Source organism: Seriola dumerili, unplaced genomic scaffold (assembly GCF_002260705.1).
Source record: "Seriola dumerili isolate Sdu_G_001 unplaced genomic scaffold, Sdu_1.0 BDQW01000191.1, whole genome shotgun sequence".
NCBI lineage: Eukaryota > Metazoa > Chordata > Actinopteri > Carangiformes > Carangidae > Seriola > Seriola dumerili.
In genome coordinates, this window is record NW_019174446.1 from 5,866,847 (window position 1) to 5,889,849 (window position 23,003).

A 23,003-nucleotide genomic window follows, 5' to 3' on the forward strand; every position below is an offset into this window, starting at 1 on the left:
ACGTAACTTGACGTCACTCGCGCCCCTCAGTCTGTGCAACTGGCCGCTCACAGGACGACCACACAGACACACACACACACACACACACAACACCGACAAACTCCGGATAAACTTTCACTAACTCACTCTTTCACCCTGCCCGGTCTTCCAAATGATTCTCTCTTTTCTATTAGAAGCGGGAGCAGGTGGTTTTGGTTGATAGAAAACAGTTAAAACTGTAGCTGAAAACGTTTGTCTTTTTTTTTTCCTTCTTTCTTTGGGGTCAGTAACCTGTGAAGAGAGCAGAAAAGGATTTACTGAAAACTGGGATTTACCTGTGGTGGCGTGTTAACAGCACTGTCGCCTGTTTTCGAGACACATAAGGTTATATTGCTTTATAAAAAAAAAAAAGAATTTAAAGCGGATTACAAATAAAGAAGATATATTTTTTTTTCACTAAAGAAGAAGGCCAAGACTCCACCTGCTGCAGGAAAAGACAGGTGAGTCACCGTAAGGCGACGTTAAGAGTGTATTTCAAAAGTTCGTAGTTTTATGCAGACTCTGAAAAGAAAGTCTTAGGTAGTAGCCTAATTTTGGTTTGATCATAACCAGGCTGTGAGCTATGCTGCTGAAACCAACAAGCAGCGTTTTAAATTTACATTTGTCTTTATCAAAATAAAGTAGTTCAACTTTATCATTTGTCCCAAGACATCTTGAGTTTAAATTAGCCTGATAGGTTCAATACTAAACTGACACAAATATCATATCAGAAATCTGATGGCTTTAATGGCTTTTGCAATTTTAGGAGACAAAATATTTTCACCTAAATGACTAACCATAAGCTAAAGATACACCTCAACTCCAAGTAAGAAAGCTTTACAGGACTTAATGTCCTTCTGTTTGCAGTGCAGTGAGTCTGGTAACTGGTTTAACCTTTGTCATGGTTAATTAACCAAAACATCCAGTTATCTGGACTAGAATCTCGTTTATATGAGATAAACAAAGTAATTTCGTCTACTTACTTGATACTTTTGTATTTTCATTGTCAGTTTTTCAACTCGGGCTAAGACATTACACATTGAGATTGTCAGTAGACCTGGCTCTTGACTGGGTGGGTCTTGCACTGTAGATCTTTATCAGTCAAATATTTAGGACATTTTATTAGTAGTTAAAGTGAGTATTAGTATTATTATGAAATATGATACTGTTAGTAGATGGTGAAAGTAGTCTTCCTCTCACTTTATATAATATATTGTATTCAAATTGAATCTTATTTTTCTCCCTCTCTGTCGCTCCATTATCACAGGCTAAAGGGACTGTTGAGGGCTTATACCACCTGCCCTGAGGAGTCAAGGAGAGAAGGAAGGAAGGAAGGAAAGGAAGGAAGGACAGAAGGAAGGAAGGAGCTAGATCATCATACTGTTGCCCCCTGCCTCCCATTGTATACAGATGTATGCTGAGAAAGTTGTAACAGAGGGGAAGATGGGTGAGTGTACATTTTACATGCACTGTTGTTCTTGCTCTCTCCTACCCCTCCCTACCTACTGCACACACACACACACACACACACACACACACACACACACTCTCTCTCTCACACACACACACACATACACACACACAAACATGCATGGATTAAAATGCTGTGCTGGTCATGCTACAGCTCATGCTGCCTGCTCTGTGTATTTGGGACCAGACATCAGTCCACTTCACAGTTAACCATTAACAGGTTTGTTCGAAGTTGGCTGGCTGTCTCTCTGATGTTCTCCTGATTTATTTTTGAGGTTTGTCTTTCAGCTTGGAAAATATTTACTTAGATTGGGTGTAATATTTTCTTTTCATCCAATGAGATAAAGTCCTAACCAAAGAGAAATGTGATAGTGATGTTGATAAGTGGGGCCAGAAATAGCTACAGTTCTTTACACCAAATAATATAAACCAAATGAACTTAACTGCAACACATCATATTTACAGCAATAACAACACACTCTCCTAGCAGTCATTAACAAACAACTCACTGTACCCACATCATCGCCAATATGAAGCTCTCTTACCTTATTGCAACACACTCCCAGCAGCATCATTGAAAACATTAAAATGAAACCAGAAAATCCACATCAGTCCTCCTGTTCATTGGCATTAGCTGTAATGCAGTGTTGTGATGTCGAAGTGTTGGCCAAATATTTTTTCAGTTTTATGGCTCCTAATGAGTTAACTGCAAATTATATGACGCTTCTATGGAGGGAAAGATAAGATTACGTGTTGTATTTTACTGTTGCTGGAAAGCATTTGTTTCAGTATGAACTGTGAAACTCTGTTGGTGACACCTACAGAAATATGTTGCTGACATTTTCTTGTTGTGTCTTGAAAGCCTGTGTCTAGATTTTGGATTGATGTCAGACTTCTTTTTTTCAATAGTTCAAATATTAAAACTTTGTAGAGACAATACTGTAAACCCTACTAGACAACAGTGTAAGTACCCACCTGACATTTTAGGGCCAAATTGAGTGCTGATATAGTGAAGCCGATAGTCTCCCTTTAAGTGAAGTTTTTAGTTGAAAGTTGATATCTCTGCATCTTCTGTCTCATCAACAGGTCTTCTTGGTCATTGTGTCCGTTGTACTCTAACTTTCTGTGTTTGAATGTGGCCAGCTAGATGTTTGGTTTTTACAGCTTCTGTTGCCTGACTGAAGGGAGTCCACCCAGACGCAATGAATCAGACTGTGTCTTTGGTGTGTGCATGTAATTACAAGGAAAACACAGACTATTCAAGGAGTGGCACATATGGTGTGGCTTTTTTTGTGTGTGTGCATAGATTAAGTGCGACATCATTTTCAGAAGCAAGCTGTATTTACCTTATTGTGACATGCTTATACACCATGCATGTCTGAACAAGTACAGAAACGCAAATATGTACACATACGCAAAAACACTCACACAAACACTCTTTTTTTCTCTAATCAAGAGAATATTCACTGGACAGTGTGATTATGTTTATTTTTACTTTTCCGCCATGACAGACACTACAAGTATGAGTCATAAATTCTGCTGTGTCTTCTCTCTGTGTATGTAGGGACTACTTCTGCTTCATCCCACTCCTAGATACGTAAAACCTTTGTAGTTTCTGTTTCCCATAGTCCAAATCTCTGTGCTTTTAAGAGGACAAAGGATAACACAGTGAATGCTGACTATGCAATGAGGTGTGCAGTTGGTCAGGAGACCTAATCAACATAAACCAAACATATATAAAAAAAAAACTAGAAAGCTAGCTAGTTGAGATTTCATCTGTCAAATTAATTATTCCCAGATCAGGAATGAACTCTCATAGTTAACTTTACGCCAACACACACAACAACTATTATGTGCTATGGAAGAAATATTGTGCTACATGTCAAAAGATGTATCCCTGAACAAAGTATCCACTGATGAAAACTGTGTGATACAGCTGGAAATTCTGGAAAAACTTAGTAAGCAGACCTTAAGGTAAAATTGTTTAGTCAAGTCCACCTACAGTATATGACTAATACTCCTAAAATAGGAGGTCCAGAAGGTTTTCCACAGAGAAATAGCCTTTTACTAAAGATAGACTTCTGTCTAAAAGCAATGACTTTTGAGAAGCTGTTTTAAATACAGAAAATGTTGTTGATCCATTTTCATGTTTGTCTCTCCACTGTGGTATGGGGAGGGCCACATATCTCATCTGGTATACAGCTGCTTCTTTTCACCCACAGTGAGGTGGGCGTATAGTATGCAAGGCTAAGGGTATCCCTCCCAACATCCTACAGTAAGAGAAATTACTCACTCAACCTTTTCCACTCTGCTGTATCTGGCTGGTCATATGACTCATGGATGAGGATAGAAATAACCCAAAAAATGTATGTATGTAGAGTATGATTCATTCTTACCTTTCATGCCAGCTTATTTACCATGACAACAAATTATCCAGTAACACTGTGGGGCAGCCCTAAATGTTGTATTGTGAAACATCCATGATTCACAACAACAGTGATGCGCTGTAACACTTTTCTTCAACTTTTAATGACACTGGTCTTAGAGAAACTTTTGTTCATACTGTAGATAATATGTTTTGATCAGGCTGTTAAATTGCAATTTATGTTTTGAACCAATAAGTTGCACATGAATGAGAACTCTTGTGTGACTTGTCAGACAAAAATATTGTATGAGAATTTCAAACAAAACTAGAAATTACATTTCTTGGAGAAAATAAGTGTGGATGCTTAATGCTGAAGAGTCTAGATTGGCTGAAATAACAACTGAAAGGCAAAATCAAAACTTGAAAACCGAAAGCTGAATAAAACTTCACATTCATTGGTGAAAATGGCTGAAGCAATGCTTTCAAATTACTAAAAAAGAAATTGGAAGCTGAAAGCACAAAGAAATTGCTGAAGCTACGCCAAAAATTGCTGATAATCGTGTAGTCATGGTGGAGTTGAAAAAGCCTGAAAAGTCTGAAAATGCAGACATTTTAACTTCATTATCTCGAGGAACTTGCTGAAGCAAAGCTGAAAATGGCTGAAAAGACACCTGAATTGCAAAATTAAAACTTAGTAGCTGAAAATTCAAATACATTAGAAGGTGAAAGCTGAAGGAAATAGCTGAATGTTGCAATGCTGACAAATGACTGAAATATGAGCTGAACTATTTGAAAAGCCTGAAATGCATTGCATTGCTTTACTGACAATCCTGCAAGTTAAGGTGTGAGGTGTAGTCGCAGAGTTAGAAACTGAAGTCAATACAAAAAAGCTGAAATACAGTATAAACCTAATAGCACTCACACACAATTAGTAGAACTGTGCTACATAACCTAGGTAAAGTTGATACAACACCCACTCTGGGACAGTGCTTAAACACTAAGTGCCTGTCAGTTCTCTTTTGTTGTTGTCAAAATGATATCTGTTTTCAAAATTAACTACACTTTAAACTTAATCCTCTTTCACAACCCTGTCTTTCTATGGAGATCTACTTTATTTGTATTATATATATAACTCACAATTGTCTATCAACTTTTACTACCCGCTGTACCACAGTAGTTTCAGAAGAATCCTGCCTCCTAAAAACACATATACAGACACACATACACACAGGTGAAGGTGGTCTCAGGTAGAAATGGAAACAATAGAGTTCTTGTTCTGCCCTGCTGTGTTGGGGTAAGAGAGAAGGAAAGAAAGAGGAAGAAAGGAGTTTCAGGACAGGGGGGTGGGCAGTACCAGCGTGGGTGCTGTAGCTGAGGTGTGTGGAGGAAACTTTGGGGTATTTCCTGGAAACCATTATCTAAGGGCATGAGCAAAAGTCTGGAGCATCTCTCTGATGATGTCCCGAGGATGTCTGACATTGATCAGATACTCACTATGTTAACTTTTTTTTGTTTTCTGCCTAAATTTTCTCCATCTTTCTCTGGGTCTCTGTTAATTGCAGTTTTACAATCTAAGGGACAATACCACCATTATCATGCTGACTGGAGGTTTGGAGGGGAAGCCCAAGGAAGGGAGGGGAAGCGAGGACAGGTATGGAAAGGGAGGCCTAGCAGACATGAGGCACAAAGAGGGGAGTAGAGGCAGGAGAGAGATGGGCAGAGAGGAAGGAAATGAGAGGTGGGGAGTTTCCTGTCAAGGGACAGGTAGAGTTGGCCATGGAAAGGTTATGGTGTAGAGCGAGACAGCAGACGTGAAGAGACAGCTGAGACGGGTGAGGTCACCGGAGTAGCAGGGCTGCACAACTATCACGTTTGACAACAATGTAGAAAGAAAGTGTGGGATATATGGTATTTATATGTATTTGCCCACTCACTTGTAGCTGTATTATTTTATAAATAATAGAAACTTTATTTTGTATCTTCACAGATACCCAATTCAATTTAATGCATTTTGTTTTAATGTTATAGTTTAATGATTTTAAATGGAGTTATTTAGGGAACGTTTTATTCTTTTTGGATAGGCTACTGTGATTTTGATATATTTGTTCTGAGTTAGATGATTTGCCAGTTATACCCTGATAGTAAAGCCACTGAAGACCACCGAAGTTATTGTTGTTTCTTTTACTCTTTCAGAATAAAAGCACCCTCTTTTAAAAAATATATTCAGCCTGAGTCCAGTGTGATTTGTAGGTGCAACATCAGCAACTGTGGGACCAAGCAGCGTCAGTGGTTCTGTACAATACTGGATCCATGTCAGTGTTTGTGTTGTTTTCTTCCACAGATCAAGACAAAGGAGTTGGCAACAGTGCAGCATTGTTATTGTTCTACACCTCCTATCTTTAAAGATTAAACCCCTTCCCTATGAACATTTACATTTAAAGCAAATGAGAGAGATAGAGGTGTGACTGAGGAGGGAAAATGTTGAAGAGAGACAAAGGCAGGAAGGAAACTAGGCATGTTGCATGTTTTCTCTGATTTGATAGGGAACACTCAGTATATCAAGCTGCACACAGAGGGACAGTTTTACTATTACAATCCTGACTGTCTCGTGCATTTGGTGAACAGAACATCTGCTAAAAGTCACGCTTTTCTTGCTTTTGTAGAACAAATAGCTTTTGACACAGGCTGTAAATACTAGGTCATTAATGTGTGGTAGTATACATAACTGTTTTTCACTGGACACATTTTGACATCTAGGACTGTAGGAAAAGCACAGGTGTAAATAATAAAATGAACGTCTAAATACCAATTAGCTACTTCAGTTTCAGGTTTTGTTCACTGATTCATTGTTGTGACTTAATGGGACACCCGAATATTACAAACCCATCGTTAATGTTAGTAGCAACACCTGCACTTTTCCTGCTTGTGTAATTCAAAATGTCTGATGCGAAAACGATCCATTCTCCCGTTAGTTTTGTTGCACCTGCTATAGTGCAGTTAGAACAAAATCTGCTTCCTATTCCTGTCTGTTTGAAAGATGGTGAGACACACAAATTGACCCCTCTTCTTCACTTCATTCCACTCCAGAGTAATCTCCATTGTCCAGCTAGGTTGAAAGATGGGGTGGTTTTGACCTCTCATTCAGGAGTTAATGTTGGTTTACATTCTTGTTTCATGGCCACGAGAGTTTTTTGTTGACTGCTGTTGTTAGCCATCTAGCCATGCTAGCCCCTGCAGGTAATGCTTACAACCCGACCTATGCATTTTCCTGTCCCCTCCTGCTTTTGTTTACACCATGTGAGTTAATTTTGCCTTGTTTGCTTTGACAGCACCATCAGAGTGGGACAACTCATATCTTTATCCTTCTTATAAGCGTTTGGACTTTGGTGACATCGTAAATTTCATCAGAGCTCCACCCAGCTTCCACCAGAGCAGAGGTCTCATCAGGCATGATAACTGAAACACCTGTGTGGCTGTGCAGGGCCTTTAAAGGGAAATATTCATCAACAGAATCAGCTGGTTTGGAGGCTGTTTTTATTCATGTATTGTTGTGGTTGGCGACCACAACAGCTAAGGCCCTCTCTTATTAATAGTCAAGATTTACAGCTTTTTGTTCTGATTTAATGTGCCTCCTGCTTTTGTCTGCACTGTTACTCTAGCTTTGATGACGACGATGATAATCATCTGTCGAGTAAAATGTTTTGCGGTGGGAAGTGAAATGAGCTGAGCTGTGTTCAGTGATAAGGAACGAGGCTGGCAGGCGAGCAGTTCACAAAAAGAAGATTTTTGTATGTTCAGTAACCCTAAATCAATCCTCTCCTCCATATTTAGATATCTTACAAAAGAGAAACACGATAATGAAATATCAGTGGACAGGGAACAGCCAGTGGTAACTATAAGACTAATTTTAGCTCTGTACCGTTATTACCAAGTAAGTCATGACAGTGAACCAGCGTGCATGATACCAGGTCACTGGCACACCTTGACTGGATTTATTAATGTTAATGATTACAACTTTGTTTTTCATCCCATTACATGTCCGCAGTGAATAATGTGTATTAACTCTAAGCTGTGGGTCAGGTTGACAAACTGCTCAGAGCAGAGGATAACAGGGCAGAAAGGGACACACTAAGAACAAGGCATGCATGTGAACACACAAACTGCATGTGCACGCGGGACAGACATGGCACTATATCCCAGTTTAAGAGTTTGTTCTTGCTTTGTGGAGAAATGCTAGACTTTAGACTATTGATCTAATCAGTGTCATTTGTACTTTTCGGTCTGTGCCAGGAAAATGTGCTGTATGCCCCTTCACACTGGGACACTGAGCTGAAACTGGTCATTTTGCTGATGTTTGTTATCGGGTGGTTGAGAGATCACAAACCAGCAGTCTGAACTTTTGCCGTGTATTATTTCGTCAAATATCTGCATGCATGAATGTCAGCAACAACACAGTTAACTTTAGTTCACTGTTACAATATTTACTCTTTTGATTTCATCACTTAAGTCTTCTCTTCAGCCATCTGTGTTTGTTGGTATGATATGTAATATTAAAGGTTTGAGTGCTGCTGTGTCTGTGCACTGGCATGTACACATTCATGTGTGTGTTTCAGACCAGCTCAGTCCATATACACTGATGTGTGTGTGTGTGTGTGTGTGTGTGTGTGTGTGTGTGTGTGTGTGTGTCTACAGGGAGCAGGGGAATCTCTCTGACCTGTGTGTTGACCCCCTGCCGGTTGATTGGGGTGTGTGTGACGCTGATGATCTTGGGAGCCATTGGAGCAGCCGTTTGGGCCGTAGGTTAGATCACATGCTCATACACCCACAAACATATTTGATCACCGATATGTGTTGTTTCTGATATTTCAAGGTGCTTATGTTCTATTTAGTCTTTTGTTATTTGCTGTCATACGTTGCACTGACGTAATAAATGCCTGCTGTTTTTATTACCCCTCTGTAGTTACGTATTGCACAATGGAGGAAGACACAGGACTGTATGATGGTGAGTACCAGAGGACATGCTGATGGTTTCAAATTCATAGATTTCTAATACATGGTCTTGCATCAGATTTTAACTTTAGGCATAATGATCTGGAAATCAAGCTATCAGCACTAAAATGAGACTTGATAGAAAACCAGTTGGCTCCTCCCACCCCTCTCTCTCCCTGCTCCGCCCAGCTCTTCACCTACATCCTCACTGTTTGAGCTAATGCAGGAAATGGGAGCTACCCTGTGAGTTAGCCATAGGGGCTAATACTAGCCTTAAGCCTTGGTGTGAGAGACATAGTGAACTCAGGGACATCACTCTTTATCTTCACCAATCTCTTGAAGACTCATCTCTTCAAAAAGCACCTCCTCTCCTACTACCTCTAACACCCTAACATGCCAAACTAGCACTTACAATGTACTTTCGGTGCACATCTTCACCTACTGTCCTTGCACTTTTTGAATAGGTGTAGTACTACGGCACTGAAGGGTTAGTGATGTCGCTCAATAGTAAGTCGCTTTGGATAAAAGCATCTGCCAAATGAGTAAATGTGATGTAATGTAATGATTGACAGCCGTGAGCTCCCATCCCTGACTATGGCCTTTTCTGATTGGTTAGAAGGGCGAGGCGCGCTCAAAAAATTCTGAAGGGGATAAATGTCTTTGCAATGCTGCCAAGCTGTTCAATGAGTCTGGGTCACAGAAACACATCTCCACATTTGTGTTTTGAAGCATATTTCAACTAAAAATTTTGGATAAAAGTTACAGACTGTAGCTTTAAGGAGGACACTGTTTGTTGTTTGTAGTTAGGCCTAGAAATCGTGATTCATTAGGGTGTGGATGCAGGATTTTCTTTGACAGGATTTTCTAAACCTTGATTAATGTCTCACTTTAATGAACAAACAATCTGTTGATTATCTGTTTCTATAAGATTTATGTCCTGCTGCAGCTGTTGTATTGTATTATTGAAATAAAATATAGCACATTTAAATTTGTGGTCTGATTAAATTCTAGGTTGCATGTTGCTCAATAGGACCATGTTATAAACAGATAATTATCTCTGGGCTGATTAAAAAAAATCACAATTCACAGTCAGAAAAGAAAAAATAAATATATGTGACATGCAAACAGGAGTGTGAGGTATTTTACCACTTCTGTTAAAAGTAAACCCATATCATCCCCTGCAGTTCAAGTAAATTCTGCTGACCAGCGTCTCAGAGTCTTTGACTCCGCCCAGAGGAGGTGGCGTCAGGTGTGTTCCTCCTCAGCCAATGAACTGCTGGCTAGCATCAGCTGTGAAGAAGTGGGCTTCGTCAGGTAAGATATTTTTTACAATTACATCTCAGTGTCACTCAGTGTGAGTGTAGTGTTATACAGGACTAATGTGCGTGTGTGTGTATGTTTTAGTGTGGTGAATTACTCGGTCACATCTGTGCCAGAAGCCAGTGGAGATGGTGGAGAGTTCTTCTGTGTCAGACAGGAAGAGCTCAGCTACGGCAAGAAGATTAAAGACTCATTGTTCCCATGGTAACACACACCTGTCTGTTTAATGCTGCACCTGTCTTACAGCAGTCTGACCTTGTTCTACACTGTCCTCTCTGTTGCTCTTCGTCATTTCTTTCAGCTGTCTCCTCAGTTAACATAGAGAGAAGCTGAACAGAACGTTAATTTGAATGTTTCCTGTGAGTAACTCTTTCTGTCTTTGTCTTGTCTTGTCTTTCAGTGACTGTGAGAGCAGGGAGGTTCTCACACTGTTGTGCCAAGGTAAGATGTGAGCTCAGTGAGCTGACACGCTGACACACTTTATACTCTGAGATCTTACACCCACCTCTCATCTTTTCCACATACTGGGCTTCTAATCCTGCCTCACACTTTATTATTTTTGCTTCTTATTCTTTCGTTTTTGTTCTTCACAGCCCGCAATCTTCCTTTGAATATCTCACGTTTATTTATTTAGATTTTTACGTCTCAGATTTTATACTTTCACTCACCCATTTAAAATCTTGCAAACTCTGACTTTGGTCAGTTTCTCTGTCTAAATATATTTGGTATTTCAACAGTCAACTTATTTTCATCTCCCTCCTCTTTCCTCTCCATGACTCTCTCCTTGGAAGACTGTGGTAGACGTAGTTTTGCAGCAGACCGTATAGTTGGTGGTGTGGATGCCAGGCAGGGCAGCTGGCCTTGGCAGGTCAGCTTGCAGTATGATGGAGTTCATCAGTGTGGAGGATCCATCATCTCAAACCGCTGGATTGTCTCTGCAGCTCACTGCTTCCCAGAGTAAGTGACAGGGCTTGATTTAACACAGAAGTGAAAGCTAGGACATGCTCGACAAATTATCTTATTTAATGGGTTTTATGTCTTCAAGACGGTCTGACCAAAATGCATGCTGGTAATTTTTGAATAGAACTATGTTTATCTTTTTTGTGTGTATTTTACGTCGTTGCTTCTTCCTCTGTCACTCTTTCCATGCTAGACGGTACCGCTTTGTTAACCGCTGGCGTGTGCTGCTGGGCTCCATTTACAATAAACCAGTCAACGCCAACGTGGCGGAGGTGAAGACTATCGTTTACCACAGCAGCTACCTGCCCTTTGTAGATGCTAACATTGATGACAACAGCAGAGACATCGCCGTTTTGGCCCTCACCCAACCGCTCACTTTCACTGGTAGGACACACAAAGGCAGACACACATCTTCATCAAATATGAAACAGACTCATCTGAACACACCTGGGCATTTGATTGCATGATAACAATGATTAGGAAGGAATAATGGCAGAGGAATGGAGACAGCCAGAGAGACGGAGAGAAGCAGTCATTATGGTAATTAGCCTGTTTTAGGTTTCTTGTTTCCTGTTCCTGTCAGCAGGACAAATGTTCTTTTATCAACATAGTTATATCAGCACTGAACAGGATGTAATCACCAGTTGCTCTTGTTTCTGATCCTTTCTTTGTGTCCTGGACTCCTTTCATAAAAGATTCACACTTCAATGATAAGAGGGCTACAGTAACTGAAACTCAACTTCATTTCTATAGCGCCTTTCATACAAACATGTACCCAAATTTTAATTTCTTTATGAAAATGCCAAGAGAACGCGCCGTTCTAATGTCCAGAGACAGTGTGGTCCACAGTTTAGAGGCATAGAAACAAAAAGCGGCCTCATTGGTACTTTTATGGGACAAAGAAGGAGCATTGAAAAGAAAGGTAGATGAGTGTAGAAATGTGTATGATTTACGCCATCATGTCATGGATGTGTCCTTTTATGCTGTAGAATTTATAATAGGACCGCTACAAGCAACGGTTCACTAGGTTATGTCTGACACCTAGTGTTTGGCATTCATAATTACAGCCACAGCACAGAGCTCACTGTGATGAAAATGAATAAACATAGTCTAAAGATAAATGTGTGTCTGCACAGTTTGCTATCTCAGTGTTGTTGCTAGAATCAGAAAAAATATGTGTTGTGAATGATAAGTTACCGATTTCACCCACATATTTCGTGCCTAATTTATTCGTAATTTCATCCTTGAATTAAACAACATTTTCAAGTTGTTTCTGTTTTACTCTATGTATAGATGACAATAAAAGCAAAGACATTACACATTTTAACTGTGATTGAGGAGAAGACAGGAGCTAACAAAAATTAAATCTACAATTTCAGTTTGTTAATACTGTATATGCCAAGAACAGCCGTCTCAGTCTCTCTCATTGAAGGGCTCATTTTACAGTGACTCAATTCAAGGACATAATAGACTGGAACCCATTTATCTTCACTGTTACACATCATTCTTACAGTGTAGCAAGTGTCTCCCTGTTTGGACACATGTTGTAGTGGTTTCTAAGTGAAGTTTGGATGAGTGTGTGTGTGTGTGTGTGTGTGTGTGTGTGTGTGTGTGTGTGTGTGTTTGATGGTGCAGTGTTATTGTATACATGTTTGCTTATATCTTAATACATATGTTTGTGTGTAGAGTACATCCAGCCAATTTGCCTGCCAGCATATGGTCAGAGACTGATAGACGGACAGATGGGAACAGTAACAGGCTGGGGAAACGTTGGATATTACGGTGAGTCTACACTCACAGCAGCACTGTAAAACACTGCTGAAAATCATTAGTTTGAACATATCAAGAAACACTTCCAATTTAAACGTTGATCAGCATAGATACACAGTAAGGTGAAAATAGCTTGATTGAGTCTCTACTATTGCAATAGTTGAAAAGACAGAAGCTGGTACATATTGATATATAAATGTCCTGTAGTATTGATGTTTTTACCTGTTTTTGATATTTTTCCCTCGCAGGTCATTTAGCAGATGTTCTCCAGGAAGCAAACGTCCCCATCATCAGTGACGCTGTCTGTAACGCTCCTGATTACTACGACAATCAGATCACCACCAGTATGTTCTGTGCTGGTTATGAGAAAGGAGGCACTGATGCCTGCCAGGTCAGAGTGCCCAGTGTTTATCTGTTCTGCTGCACCAATGCTGGCATGTTGGATTTCTAATCAGGAAACCATATTCTCTGATGTGTTCCCATGTGTGTGTCAACTTTGTTTAATCTGTGTGTTTTTCTGATGTTGGTGTATGTCTATAATAAGACACCTACTGTATGTGTGCTCAGTGCATACGCCTGCTTGTTTGATATGTTATTACATTCCTACTTGCTTTAACTTTCTTTTTATGTTTGTCTAAAATTTACACTTATAATGTGTGTGTAAACTGCTTCCACCATGTGTGTTTTCAGGGAGACAGCGGCGGCCCCTTTGTGGCAGAGGACTGTCTGTCTAAGACCAGTCGGTATCGTCTGCTGGGGGTGGTGAGCTGGGGAACAGGCTGTGCCATGCCAAAGAAACCTGGGGTCTACACCAGAGTGTCCCGGTTTCTGCCCTGGATATCTACTGCCATGAGGGTGAGAGACTGGGCTCTTTGTAGTTTATTGTGTTGTCATTATTGTCACAACCCGGGTCATAAGGCCACGACAAAAGCAACAGCCAAACAGAAATTGTTTATTTAACAAACTGAGGTTTTTTTAGATACATAACACAAAACACAGTAATCCATGGAGTGTGAATGTCAGTAGTGTAGGATGTGTGTGAGCATGGAGAGTGTGGGTAAGTGTTGTAAATGCATGAAAACAAAGTAAAAGGAAACAACAAACAAAGAACAGAAACATCCTGACTAAACAGCTTCCTGCAGGGAAGGTGAAAGAGAAGAAAACTGCTTGCAGCAGCCAGAGCTTTTATAGACAGGGAAGACTGGGCCCAGGTGATACCAGTCGGCACAGATGACCCCACCCACCAGACATCTGAAACACAGGCAGATAAACAGGCTGACAGGAAATGGCAGGGGTCGTCACATTAGATAGATAGATACTGTAGATAGATAGACAGACAGAAAGATAGACAGATACTTTATTCATCCTCTAGGGAAAATTCATGATTATCATCATTATGCTGTAATTGCTGTAATGCGAACTAAAGACATACAGATAATAGTGTCTCTGCTACGAAAGTGTTGACTGCCAATAACAGTCAGTTTCTGTTACTATGGCCTGTTACTCTGGCATTCAGGTCAGCTATAAACCACTCACCACCAGTGTGTGGACGTTACACAGACAAATACAAGCAGCATGTGATCATATTCAGGTTGTGGAGTTGAATGAAAAGTACAGTCCACTTTCAAATGAAACATTTTTCTGTCGTTTTCATTAACAAAAATATCAACTGGTTTATTAGCTGTAACACAGTAAAAGTCAAAGCATGTGGCATGGAAAAACAGAATCATCAATAGTGGCCAAGTTAGGACTTCCTGACACCCACACACACAAACCCCGTGATTACTAAATTACAGAAACAAAATGTCTTAATAAAGTGTTGTTTCCCCACATACTGCCAGAACAGGTCAGAGGCATTGAATTAAAGTTACATAAATGTTTCAAGACTGGAGTTAAAGCTTTTGCAGTACATGTGTAATTCCAATGTGTTACACACATTACAGACGTGTTCAACAATTTCTCTTCTCATCTCTCTCCTCTAGAACTATCACAACTCACCAGGGGTTCACAAAATGGCCCGGACATGAGATTACTGCGGCCATGTTTCTACTTTTTCTACACTTGGGTGACAGTACGGACAGATCCTGTAGATGTCAGTGAGGAGCGTTACAACAAGGGAAGGACAGCTGTGATGTTTCCCTTGTATCACGGTTTTAGATTCCTCTTCTTACCTAAAATGTTTTACTGAGGATTTAAATGATGCCAATATCGTACTCCTTAATAGGTACAGTCCCCACCATAAGTACCATAGTATTTGCACAGTTACACTTTCTTTTTGTTCTTCGGGTTCTTTGCTTCGGCGCATTCCTTTTGAAATGATATAATAGATGTGACGTTAAAGTCCCAATTTGAGAAGGTTTAACTCAATATAGAAAGAACTAACTGTGTAGGTGATATAACCTTTTTAACACACTGCCAAAACTGCAAGGTTCAAAAGTAATTGGACACTTGGCTACTAAAATGTGTGTGTTGTTTCAATGTTAGTTCATGCACAGAAACATCTCACACATTGCTCAGAGTTGAGAGCTGTCATTTAGATTGCAGTTGTGTTGTCTGTCAGTATGAGGAGCGCAGGCGTGAGTAAGCAAGTGATAATGAGAAAAGGAGAAATATATGAGAGACATTGAAGGCAGCTGGTTCACCGAAATCAGCAGTTGGTTACGCTTTAAAAAAAAGCAGGCGTGCACAAGAAAACTAGAACATGGCAAACAACCTGGTGGGGGAAGGAGCACAAGACTTGTGGATGAGCAGAGAATCATTTGCATGATGAAGAAGTGACCTCAATGACCGCACAGCAGGTCAAGAAAGCTCTCCAGGATGTAGGCAGACATGTTTCCTTGTCACAGATCAAGAGAAGACTTCATGAGTCCTCTTCATGAACTGAAATTGCGGAGAAAACAGGGACAGCTCATGGCCCAAAGCCACCACCTCATCTGTCAAACACGGTGATGGTACTGTTAATGGCTCGGGCATGTATGGCTGCCAATGGAACTGACACACTGACATTTATTGATTTCACTGCTGACAGAACAGGATGAATGCAGAGGTCCACTTACTCTGAATGTCCTTGACTGGCCGAGTCAGTCTGATCTCAGTCTGACTGAGCTGAAGTCCACATGGTGAAGACCAGACTGACCAGAGAGACTCTACAACAAACAAGAGCTGAAGGACATACAAAGCATCTGCTGATGTCTTTGGATTGAAAATGATGTTTTTGTGTGACTTCATTTGTATTAGTCCAACTCCTTTTTAACCCCTAACATTTGGGGACTGTGTATTTAAATGGCTATACCTTCCACACAGTTCTTTCTATATTTATGTAAACCTACTCAAATTAAAGCTGAAACTAGGCACTTTACTTATTGAAGTAGCCATTATTATATTTCAAATGGGCTGAAGCTCAGAGCCTGAATGACAAAAATGTGTAACTGTCCAGATACTTACAGTCTGAACTGTGTCCTGTATCTACACAGATACACACAGACAGAGCTCTAAAAGTGACATCAAGGTTTAAACTCATGAGCAAAAAGTCATTGAGGTTGACTAACTTTGTTTTTATGAAGTAAAATTTTGATCAGAATCATGCCAGATGCCAGTTTTGTAAAATATAATGAGATTGTTTTTCTTCTATTTTATAGCTGCATACTTCTGCAATGTTACCAGCTGTGAACTGAAAAAAAAAACAAGTTTAATGTATGCAAAGTGAATCAAGACTTGTAAAGGCTTAGGTTCATTTTCAGTGTTCCAGATGTAATTACAAGGATTCATACAATCAGACTTAAATTCTTTATCTAGAGATTTTATCTACTTATTCCACATGAGTCACTTTCTTCAGACCTGGACTTCCTGCCACAGTGAGTGCAGACTGCACCGATGATTTGTAATGAAGATCAGTAAAGATCTTGTGCAACCTCGGCACATTCAGTACTTTAATATTGTGCAACACACACCAACAGGCAGACGCAGATGTAGGATGTCAGCAACACATGAGTGATTCTCAATCAGCTTTATTTTGAAACATTACAGGACAGATCAAACTCTCATGTTGTAATTAAACTCTTACCTGTTATACACGCCATGTGTTTTTATATGTAGCCTGACTTTATCATGAATAATCATTTATACCTGATCCGTCTTTACCAAATTCCCATGTTAAAAATGGACTGGTGAAGATGACTCATATTCAAATCAGTATTTTGCTTTGTTTTGTAAATATTAGTCATTGTCTTCTTTATGTAGATGTTTATGTCAGACATGTTACAGATGATCCACAGATCTTAACACCAAGAGTGCAATAACAACATAAATCATGTTCTCGTACAATATATCTTTCACTACATATTACAAAGACTTACCTGTGAGGACCTGTAGCTATCACTGAATCTTCATCCTGCTTGAGGCCTGAATAAAGAACGGGATGTGAGCATTAATAACTTTATTCAAAATGAATTTGAACCCTTTCTGGCACCGATCTTTAGTTCTTGACTAAGGAGAATGTAACGTAAAGTCCGACATAGAAACCAGCAAAAAGCTGTAAGATTTATGCAAATGCATTTATAAAGGCTCACACTATACACCACCATCTCCCCCTTTGAAACAAAATGAATGTACAGTTTGTACATCTATAGGAATTATGTGTACAAGAGAAATAAGTATTGTAAAATGTAAATTGTTGCATTGAGTATTGTATTGAAATAAAGCCTTAATTAAAAACAACTTGCCCCAATATCACAGTTATTCTTTATAGATTTTCTGTGCACTGTTACACTGTAGTATACAGTATCCCAAACACAATACAAAGGTATAAAGTCAGAAAATTTGATGTTCAGGATTTCCTTTCTTTCGCTTTGGTTTATCAAAAATATACAATAGCCGACAATAAGTATTATTTTGCAAAGTATAAAAAAATCATAAATCAAAACACAAAAACACTAATATAAATAAATCATAAATATATAGTATGGTGTACAAAAAGACATTTTCATCCCTTTGACAAACACTGGCTTGTTTTAAGACTCTCACACTAAGATGTGGATCAGCTGGATTTAGCCACAGTAGCGTAGATCACAGAGTCGTTGCTCTCTCCTGCTTTGGACCTGAGGAGAAAATGATGGTCTTAGTACAGAGTATTCCTGTGCCTACACTGATGGCAGGTTAGTAGCGGCTATGACACCTTGCACCATATCCATATGCTTTAGCCAAGCATTGGTTTTATACATAACTCTGTTTTATTGCTTCACAGAATAAACTGCAGTTTAAGTTGAGTATATTTATCATTTGTCACGACCTCTGAGAACACTGAGGTCATGTCCTCCTGAATAATATTTCTGGGAATTTGTGTAATATTTAAATGACTGCAGACGGAACTGACATTCTTTGGTAATACTGTGATATTACTCATGTTAATAATGACTAGATTGAATATCTTAAATGCAGGGAGATAAATGTTTACAGAGAACATAACTGAAAGACTTTATTGGGTTTTCAGAGTGAAGGCAAAGCAGTTTTGAGTCTGATTCAGAAGCGGTCTGACTGCATATAAAGTGTAAAGTGAAAAATGAAAGTCATTAGTGGCCAATGAGTCAAAAAATTGGGAAGGAATTTGAAATTGTAACCTCAGCTATTACAAGAGGGAGTTCCCATTTTCAAGGTGTGGTCCTCTTGTGTTATTTTGTAAGTTGTTAATGTAATACCGTACAGTAACAGTGACTAAAGGCTGCTGATATGATCTAAACTTGAGACAGTGAATACAATGATGCAGTGATGCCACAGTGCTGTAATTTTCAATGTTTGGAAAGTAAACCCACCGGGAGTCTCGTGGAGCTCTGCTGTTGTTTGTGTGATGGTGGAGACTCTGGTTTCGGGGTTTGATGGTCACTGCTGAGTAGGTAACTTCAGCTTCATAAGAAGTGGGGACCTGAAGGGAGAGGACAGACGGGAATTTGATTCAAAATCTCATGTTTTGTCCTTTTGCATTTGAACATTCATGTTTGTGCATCATATTTACATCATCTTCACAGTGTGAGCTCCTCTGTGAATGAGAAGCGATGTCCGGAGCAGCGGGAACAAGTGGAGGAGGGGATGGAAATGTGTGGATGTTGGCATAAACTGTGTCAGACTGATCTTCATTGGCTGATGAGCTTGAGCTTCTTCCACTGAGCCTGGAGTCTAATGCAGTCTGCTGGTGAGGAAATAACAAAAGTCAGATTAGGTTTTCTTCCACAGGTGCACTTTGGGTACTTTACTTCTGGCTCCACTAAAAACCGTGTTACTGTGAAACATCATAAAAATTCACTATAGAAAAAACGCTACAGGAAAAATAATTCACTTCTTCAAATCTTGTCTTGGATCTTTGATAAAGCACAGGGACTGAAAATGAAATTTGAATTGTTTTTGTTTACTGCTTGAATGGGAAAGTTCAAATTCCCCCAAATCCTAGCGTCACTGACGGTTAATGATAAGAGTTTGATCAGAGTGAGATCAGTTATTTTTGTGACTTCTATTCGATGTACTCACTTTTTCCTCTGCACAGGTTCTCGGTTTCCTCCTGCCAAATAAATGAAATCAAAAACCAAAATAAATCAGTCGTGTGTTGGTGAGTTGGTGAGTTGTTGCTCAACTTTGTGGCGTCACATTTCAGAGTTGTTCTGTAAGCAGCAGCTTGACACATTTTTACTGACCATCTGTGTTAGAGGTGAGCTAAAAACTAAGGGGTTAAAAGTGGCAACAAAGCAGAAAATTTAAGCTGACACACCCCCCTCTCTTCCATACACACACATGTAGCCATGACAACACATCAAAAAACATACACATCATGCAGAAAAACAGCTGAAGATACAACACAAAGATGCTAAAAGTAACGTCTGCATCATTCATTGACTCACCAGAACAAAAGAAGTGCTATCACAAGTGCCACACAAACAAAGGCTCCAACTCCAGCTAAGACTGGGAGGAGCCGGCTGCCTGAAGAGGAACACACAGTCCGGTGAGATTACTGTAGGTAGAAGCTGAAGCACGTCTGCTTTGTGCCACTTTAAAATCACCTCTGTTGGAGATAATGATTAAAAAGTGTAAAAAGTGACACAAACCTTGCTCCTCGCTCGTCATGGTCAGCAGCACCTCAGTTGAGTTGTTCTCCCCCACACTGTTCCTGGCCTGGCAGAGGTAGAGTCCAGTGTGGGACGCCTCCACAGAGGGAAGAGACAGCACCTGTCCTGAGCCCACCTGCAGCATGGAGCTGGAATCATCTGTCTTCTTGTACCAGGTGTAGTTGACTGCTGCGGGGTTTGCCACACTGCTGCAGGTCAGATTCACACCGCTGCTCTCGGCAGCCTGTGGTGGATCTATTGAAACTGATAAGTTTGTTGGACGGTCTGAAAAAAAAGGAAAATGGCGTTTTTGATATTATTTTGTTTTATTCCTAAATGAGACAAGATAGATAAGTGGCTGTATTTTAGAGTTTTCTCAGATTTACACTTTCTTGTGGATACTGGACACATTCACCTCTTCAGGCCTTTTAGAAATCATCAAATGAAACAATGTGTGATGCAAAAATCTCTTGCTGGTTGAGCTGCTCACAACTAAGACCATAGCCTGTGATTAGGGGTCATAATTACTTCATTAGGAGGAATCACAAACCCAAAACACTGGGGATCACTCAGCTAGAGGACACTCATTTGGCTGGACTACCAAATTAATTATGCATTTTTTTGTTAATTATTTTGTCAATATTTTAGTCTTATGGGTTGAATTTTCTGCAGAAGTTGATTATTTCTTGAAGTTGTGTATTTCATGAAAGACGGATTGAAATAATCAGGTATATATCTCTTTGAATTAAAGTGCTCTGCAAATATGAGTCAGTATAAATACTTTTTATCAGCACTTCTCCTGAGTCTTTCACAGCGTCAGGACATTGTCCTGATAACAAACAGACAGGCAGACCAGGGTAATAATAAAACGAAGGAAGTTGTTCTATCAGGTAACCAAGCGTTTCCCTCTTTGAATGAATTGTCACTTGTCACTGTAAAGGGTGAACTCTTGACAACTCTTGAACGCAGCATGAGAACTAGAGCACTGCTGTGTCTGCATTGTGTGCTTGTATCCACAGCATCAGTCAGTGTAACTTCATCTCATCTCTCAACTCATCATACTCACACTGGACATCAAGGTGAATCTCAGTAGAGTTAATCACGTCTTGGCCCCTCAAGCTGATATTATTCCAGGGTTACAGTAGCATGAAACAAATACATAACAATATTTCTAATATCTTCTCCCTCTGTTGGATGACAATACGGAGATCCTTTTAAAAAATCCATGTACCAATGCAACCATTTGTTTTTCTTTCATCCCGATATGTCATCGGCACAGAGGCATCGTTAATGACGGCTGAATCCCATTTAGCTGCCTCAGTGTCAGGTTCCTGTTTTGTTCTCACTGGCTCACTGTCGCACTGCCATGGCTTACTCAGACACTTGAGCAGAGTGGAGCTGTGTCTGCTGTGAGAAAAGCCCATGAATTGAGCTTCAGTGTTTATTGTTTACTTACATTGAACATTCAGAGCCACCAGGTTGGATGTGACTGTCTCTTGTCTCAGGACGGCACAGTAATACCTCCCAGCATCGTCTCTTCTGGCCCGGAAGACTGGTTTCGGTACAAGTTGTCCATCTCTAAACCAGACAATGGTTGTAGGTGTCGAGCAACCTGACACACAGCTCAGGCTGACGTGGTCTCCCTCTGTCACAGTGCTTGGCTGTACAACAGCGGTTAACTCTGGTGCAGGAACAGAAACAGATCCACTTTACACATTTTTACTAAAACCTTTTCAATTCATGAAAAATTTACATTATTCCATTATTTTGTTATTACCTTTTACAGACAATTCAGCAAAGTTTCTACTTGTCCACCTGTTGCGTGTTGTCACAAAACTAAAAAAGTACGCTCCTTCATCAGCGTGTCGTACATTGTTGATTTCCAGATCACAGTTACCATGGTCGTCGCCCACATATTTGAAGTCTGGGGGTGAATGGAGTCTAGACAGGGGAACCAGACTCCACGCCCCAAAAATATACTGTGCTTTAGACCACCAACGTGAAGTGACAGTATGATCGGAAGGGTAGTCATAGCGGCACTTTATAACTACTGATGTCCCTTTCAAAGCGCACTGATTTTCAAAGATCACACTCCAGTATCCACTGAGAACACCTTTGGATGAAAATAAAGATACTTTCAGTTAAATTGTGTTGTAGCTCTAGTTCCCACAGGCACTGGTAACATCATATTAAATATATTTAAAAGTTCTAAACAGAGATTGTATAAGATCATAGAAATGTCCTTTACATTCAATTAAAAAGAGTATGTTTTCTTACCCGGCATAATAACCAGGATCATCAGAATCTGACCCTCCATTATGAAAATCATCCTGGAACATGATGGTTCAAGACACAGGTCAATACTCTCAGGCTGTGGACAACAAAATGTCAAAAAAAAGTACCAGTGTTTAAAAGTTTTAAGTACTCACCAGCTCAAGCAAATTGTCTTATTGCTAATTCATGAAATGATTTTATGGAATGAAAAGCAGAAGTGGGAGGATGTCCCGACCCTGCTTCCTCTCATTATAACATCACATGTTGAGAGTGCTGATCACATCAAGTTATACAGCCTGCAATAACACCATAAATGTGAGGTGTGAGGGATGTGAGGAAACAAGACTGTGACAATCAGACACCACGCTACCGAGACACAACAGGCAACACAGTACAGTGTATGTTCAGGTTCCAGCAGCACACAGCTGTCACCACACACCAAAGTGACTCTTGCACAAGCTGAGGATGGTGAAGTGTCACCGAGGACTCTGCTGGAAATTTACTCTCAGTTTCTCGCTCCATGCCAAATGTTCCCTGGTCTGTGTGGCAGATGTTAATTCACCTAAACGTTTCAGATTTGTGAGCATTAAACATGTAGATTCAGATAAACTGACAATGCAGTGAAACACTCAATGCAATGATCTCAATACTCAGTGTAATGGATAAATGACTGCAACCTGGGGGGTGAAATAAAAACTTTGGGTTCAAACGGATGACTGCAACGTCATTAAATATAATGCCTAAATATT

The 23,003-nt window shown here is 40.0% G+C and overlaps 2 protein-coding genes across 3 annotated transcripts; one reads left to right on the forward strand and one right to left on the reverse strand.

Moving 5' to 3' along the window:
- Positions 1 to 79: 79 nt before the first annotated feature.
- hpn (hepsin) lies at positions 80 to 17,608 on the forward strand. The gene is made up of 13 exons (XM_022753626.1): positions 80 to 479; positions 1,286 to 1,465; positions 8,546 to 8,653; positions 8,814 to 8,855; positions 10,027 to 10,156; positions 10,247 to 10,366; positions 10,563 to 10,603; positions 10,954 to 11,119; positions 11,316 to 11,506; positions 12,809 to 12,904; positions 13,141 to 13,283; positions 13,583 to 13,747; positions 14,875 to 17,608. The coding sequence occupies exons 2-13, from the start codon at positions 1,429 to 1,431 to the stop codon at positions 14,917 to 14,919; spliced, it is 1,284 nt and encodes a 427-aa protein (XP_022609347.1). The 5' UTR covers positions 80 to 479; positions 1,286 to 1,428; the 3' UTR covers positions 14,920 to 17,608.
- A 5-nt stretch (positions 17,609 to 17,613) lies between these two features.
- On the reverse strand, positions 17,614 to 22,457 carry LOC111227889 (B-cell receptor CD22-like). Of its 2 annotated transcripts, XM_022753624.1 has the most exons (10): positions 22,410 to 22,457; positions 22,258 to 22,310; positions 21,758 to 22,093; positions 21,437 to 21,661; positions 19,981 to 20,265; positions 19,777 to 19,855; positions 19,409 to 19,439; positions 18,900 to 19,073; positions 18,700 to 18,809; positions 17,614 to 17,988 (listed from the first exon to the last, which is right to left on the reverse strand). In XM_022753624.1, the coding sequence occupies exons 2-10, from the start codon at positions 22,307 to 22,309 to the stop codon at positions 17,928 to 17,930; spliced, it is 1,353 nt and encodes a 450-aa protein (XP_022609345.1). In that variant the 5' UTR covers position 22,310; positions 22,410 to 22,457; the 3' UTR covers positions 17,614 to 17,927. The 2 variants fall into 2 exon arrangements, with proteins under 2 accessions (XP_022609345.1, XP_022609346.1); XM_022753625.1 differs by lacking the exon at positions 22,410 to 22,457 and having other exon boundaries at positions 18,900 to 19,070; positions 22,258 to 22,402.
- Positions 22,458 to 23,003: the final 546 nt, after the last annotated feature.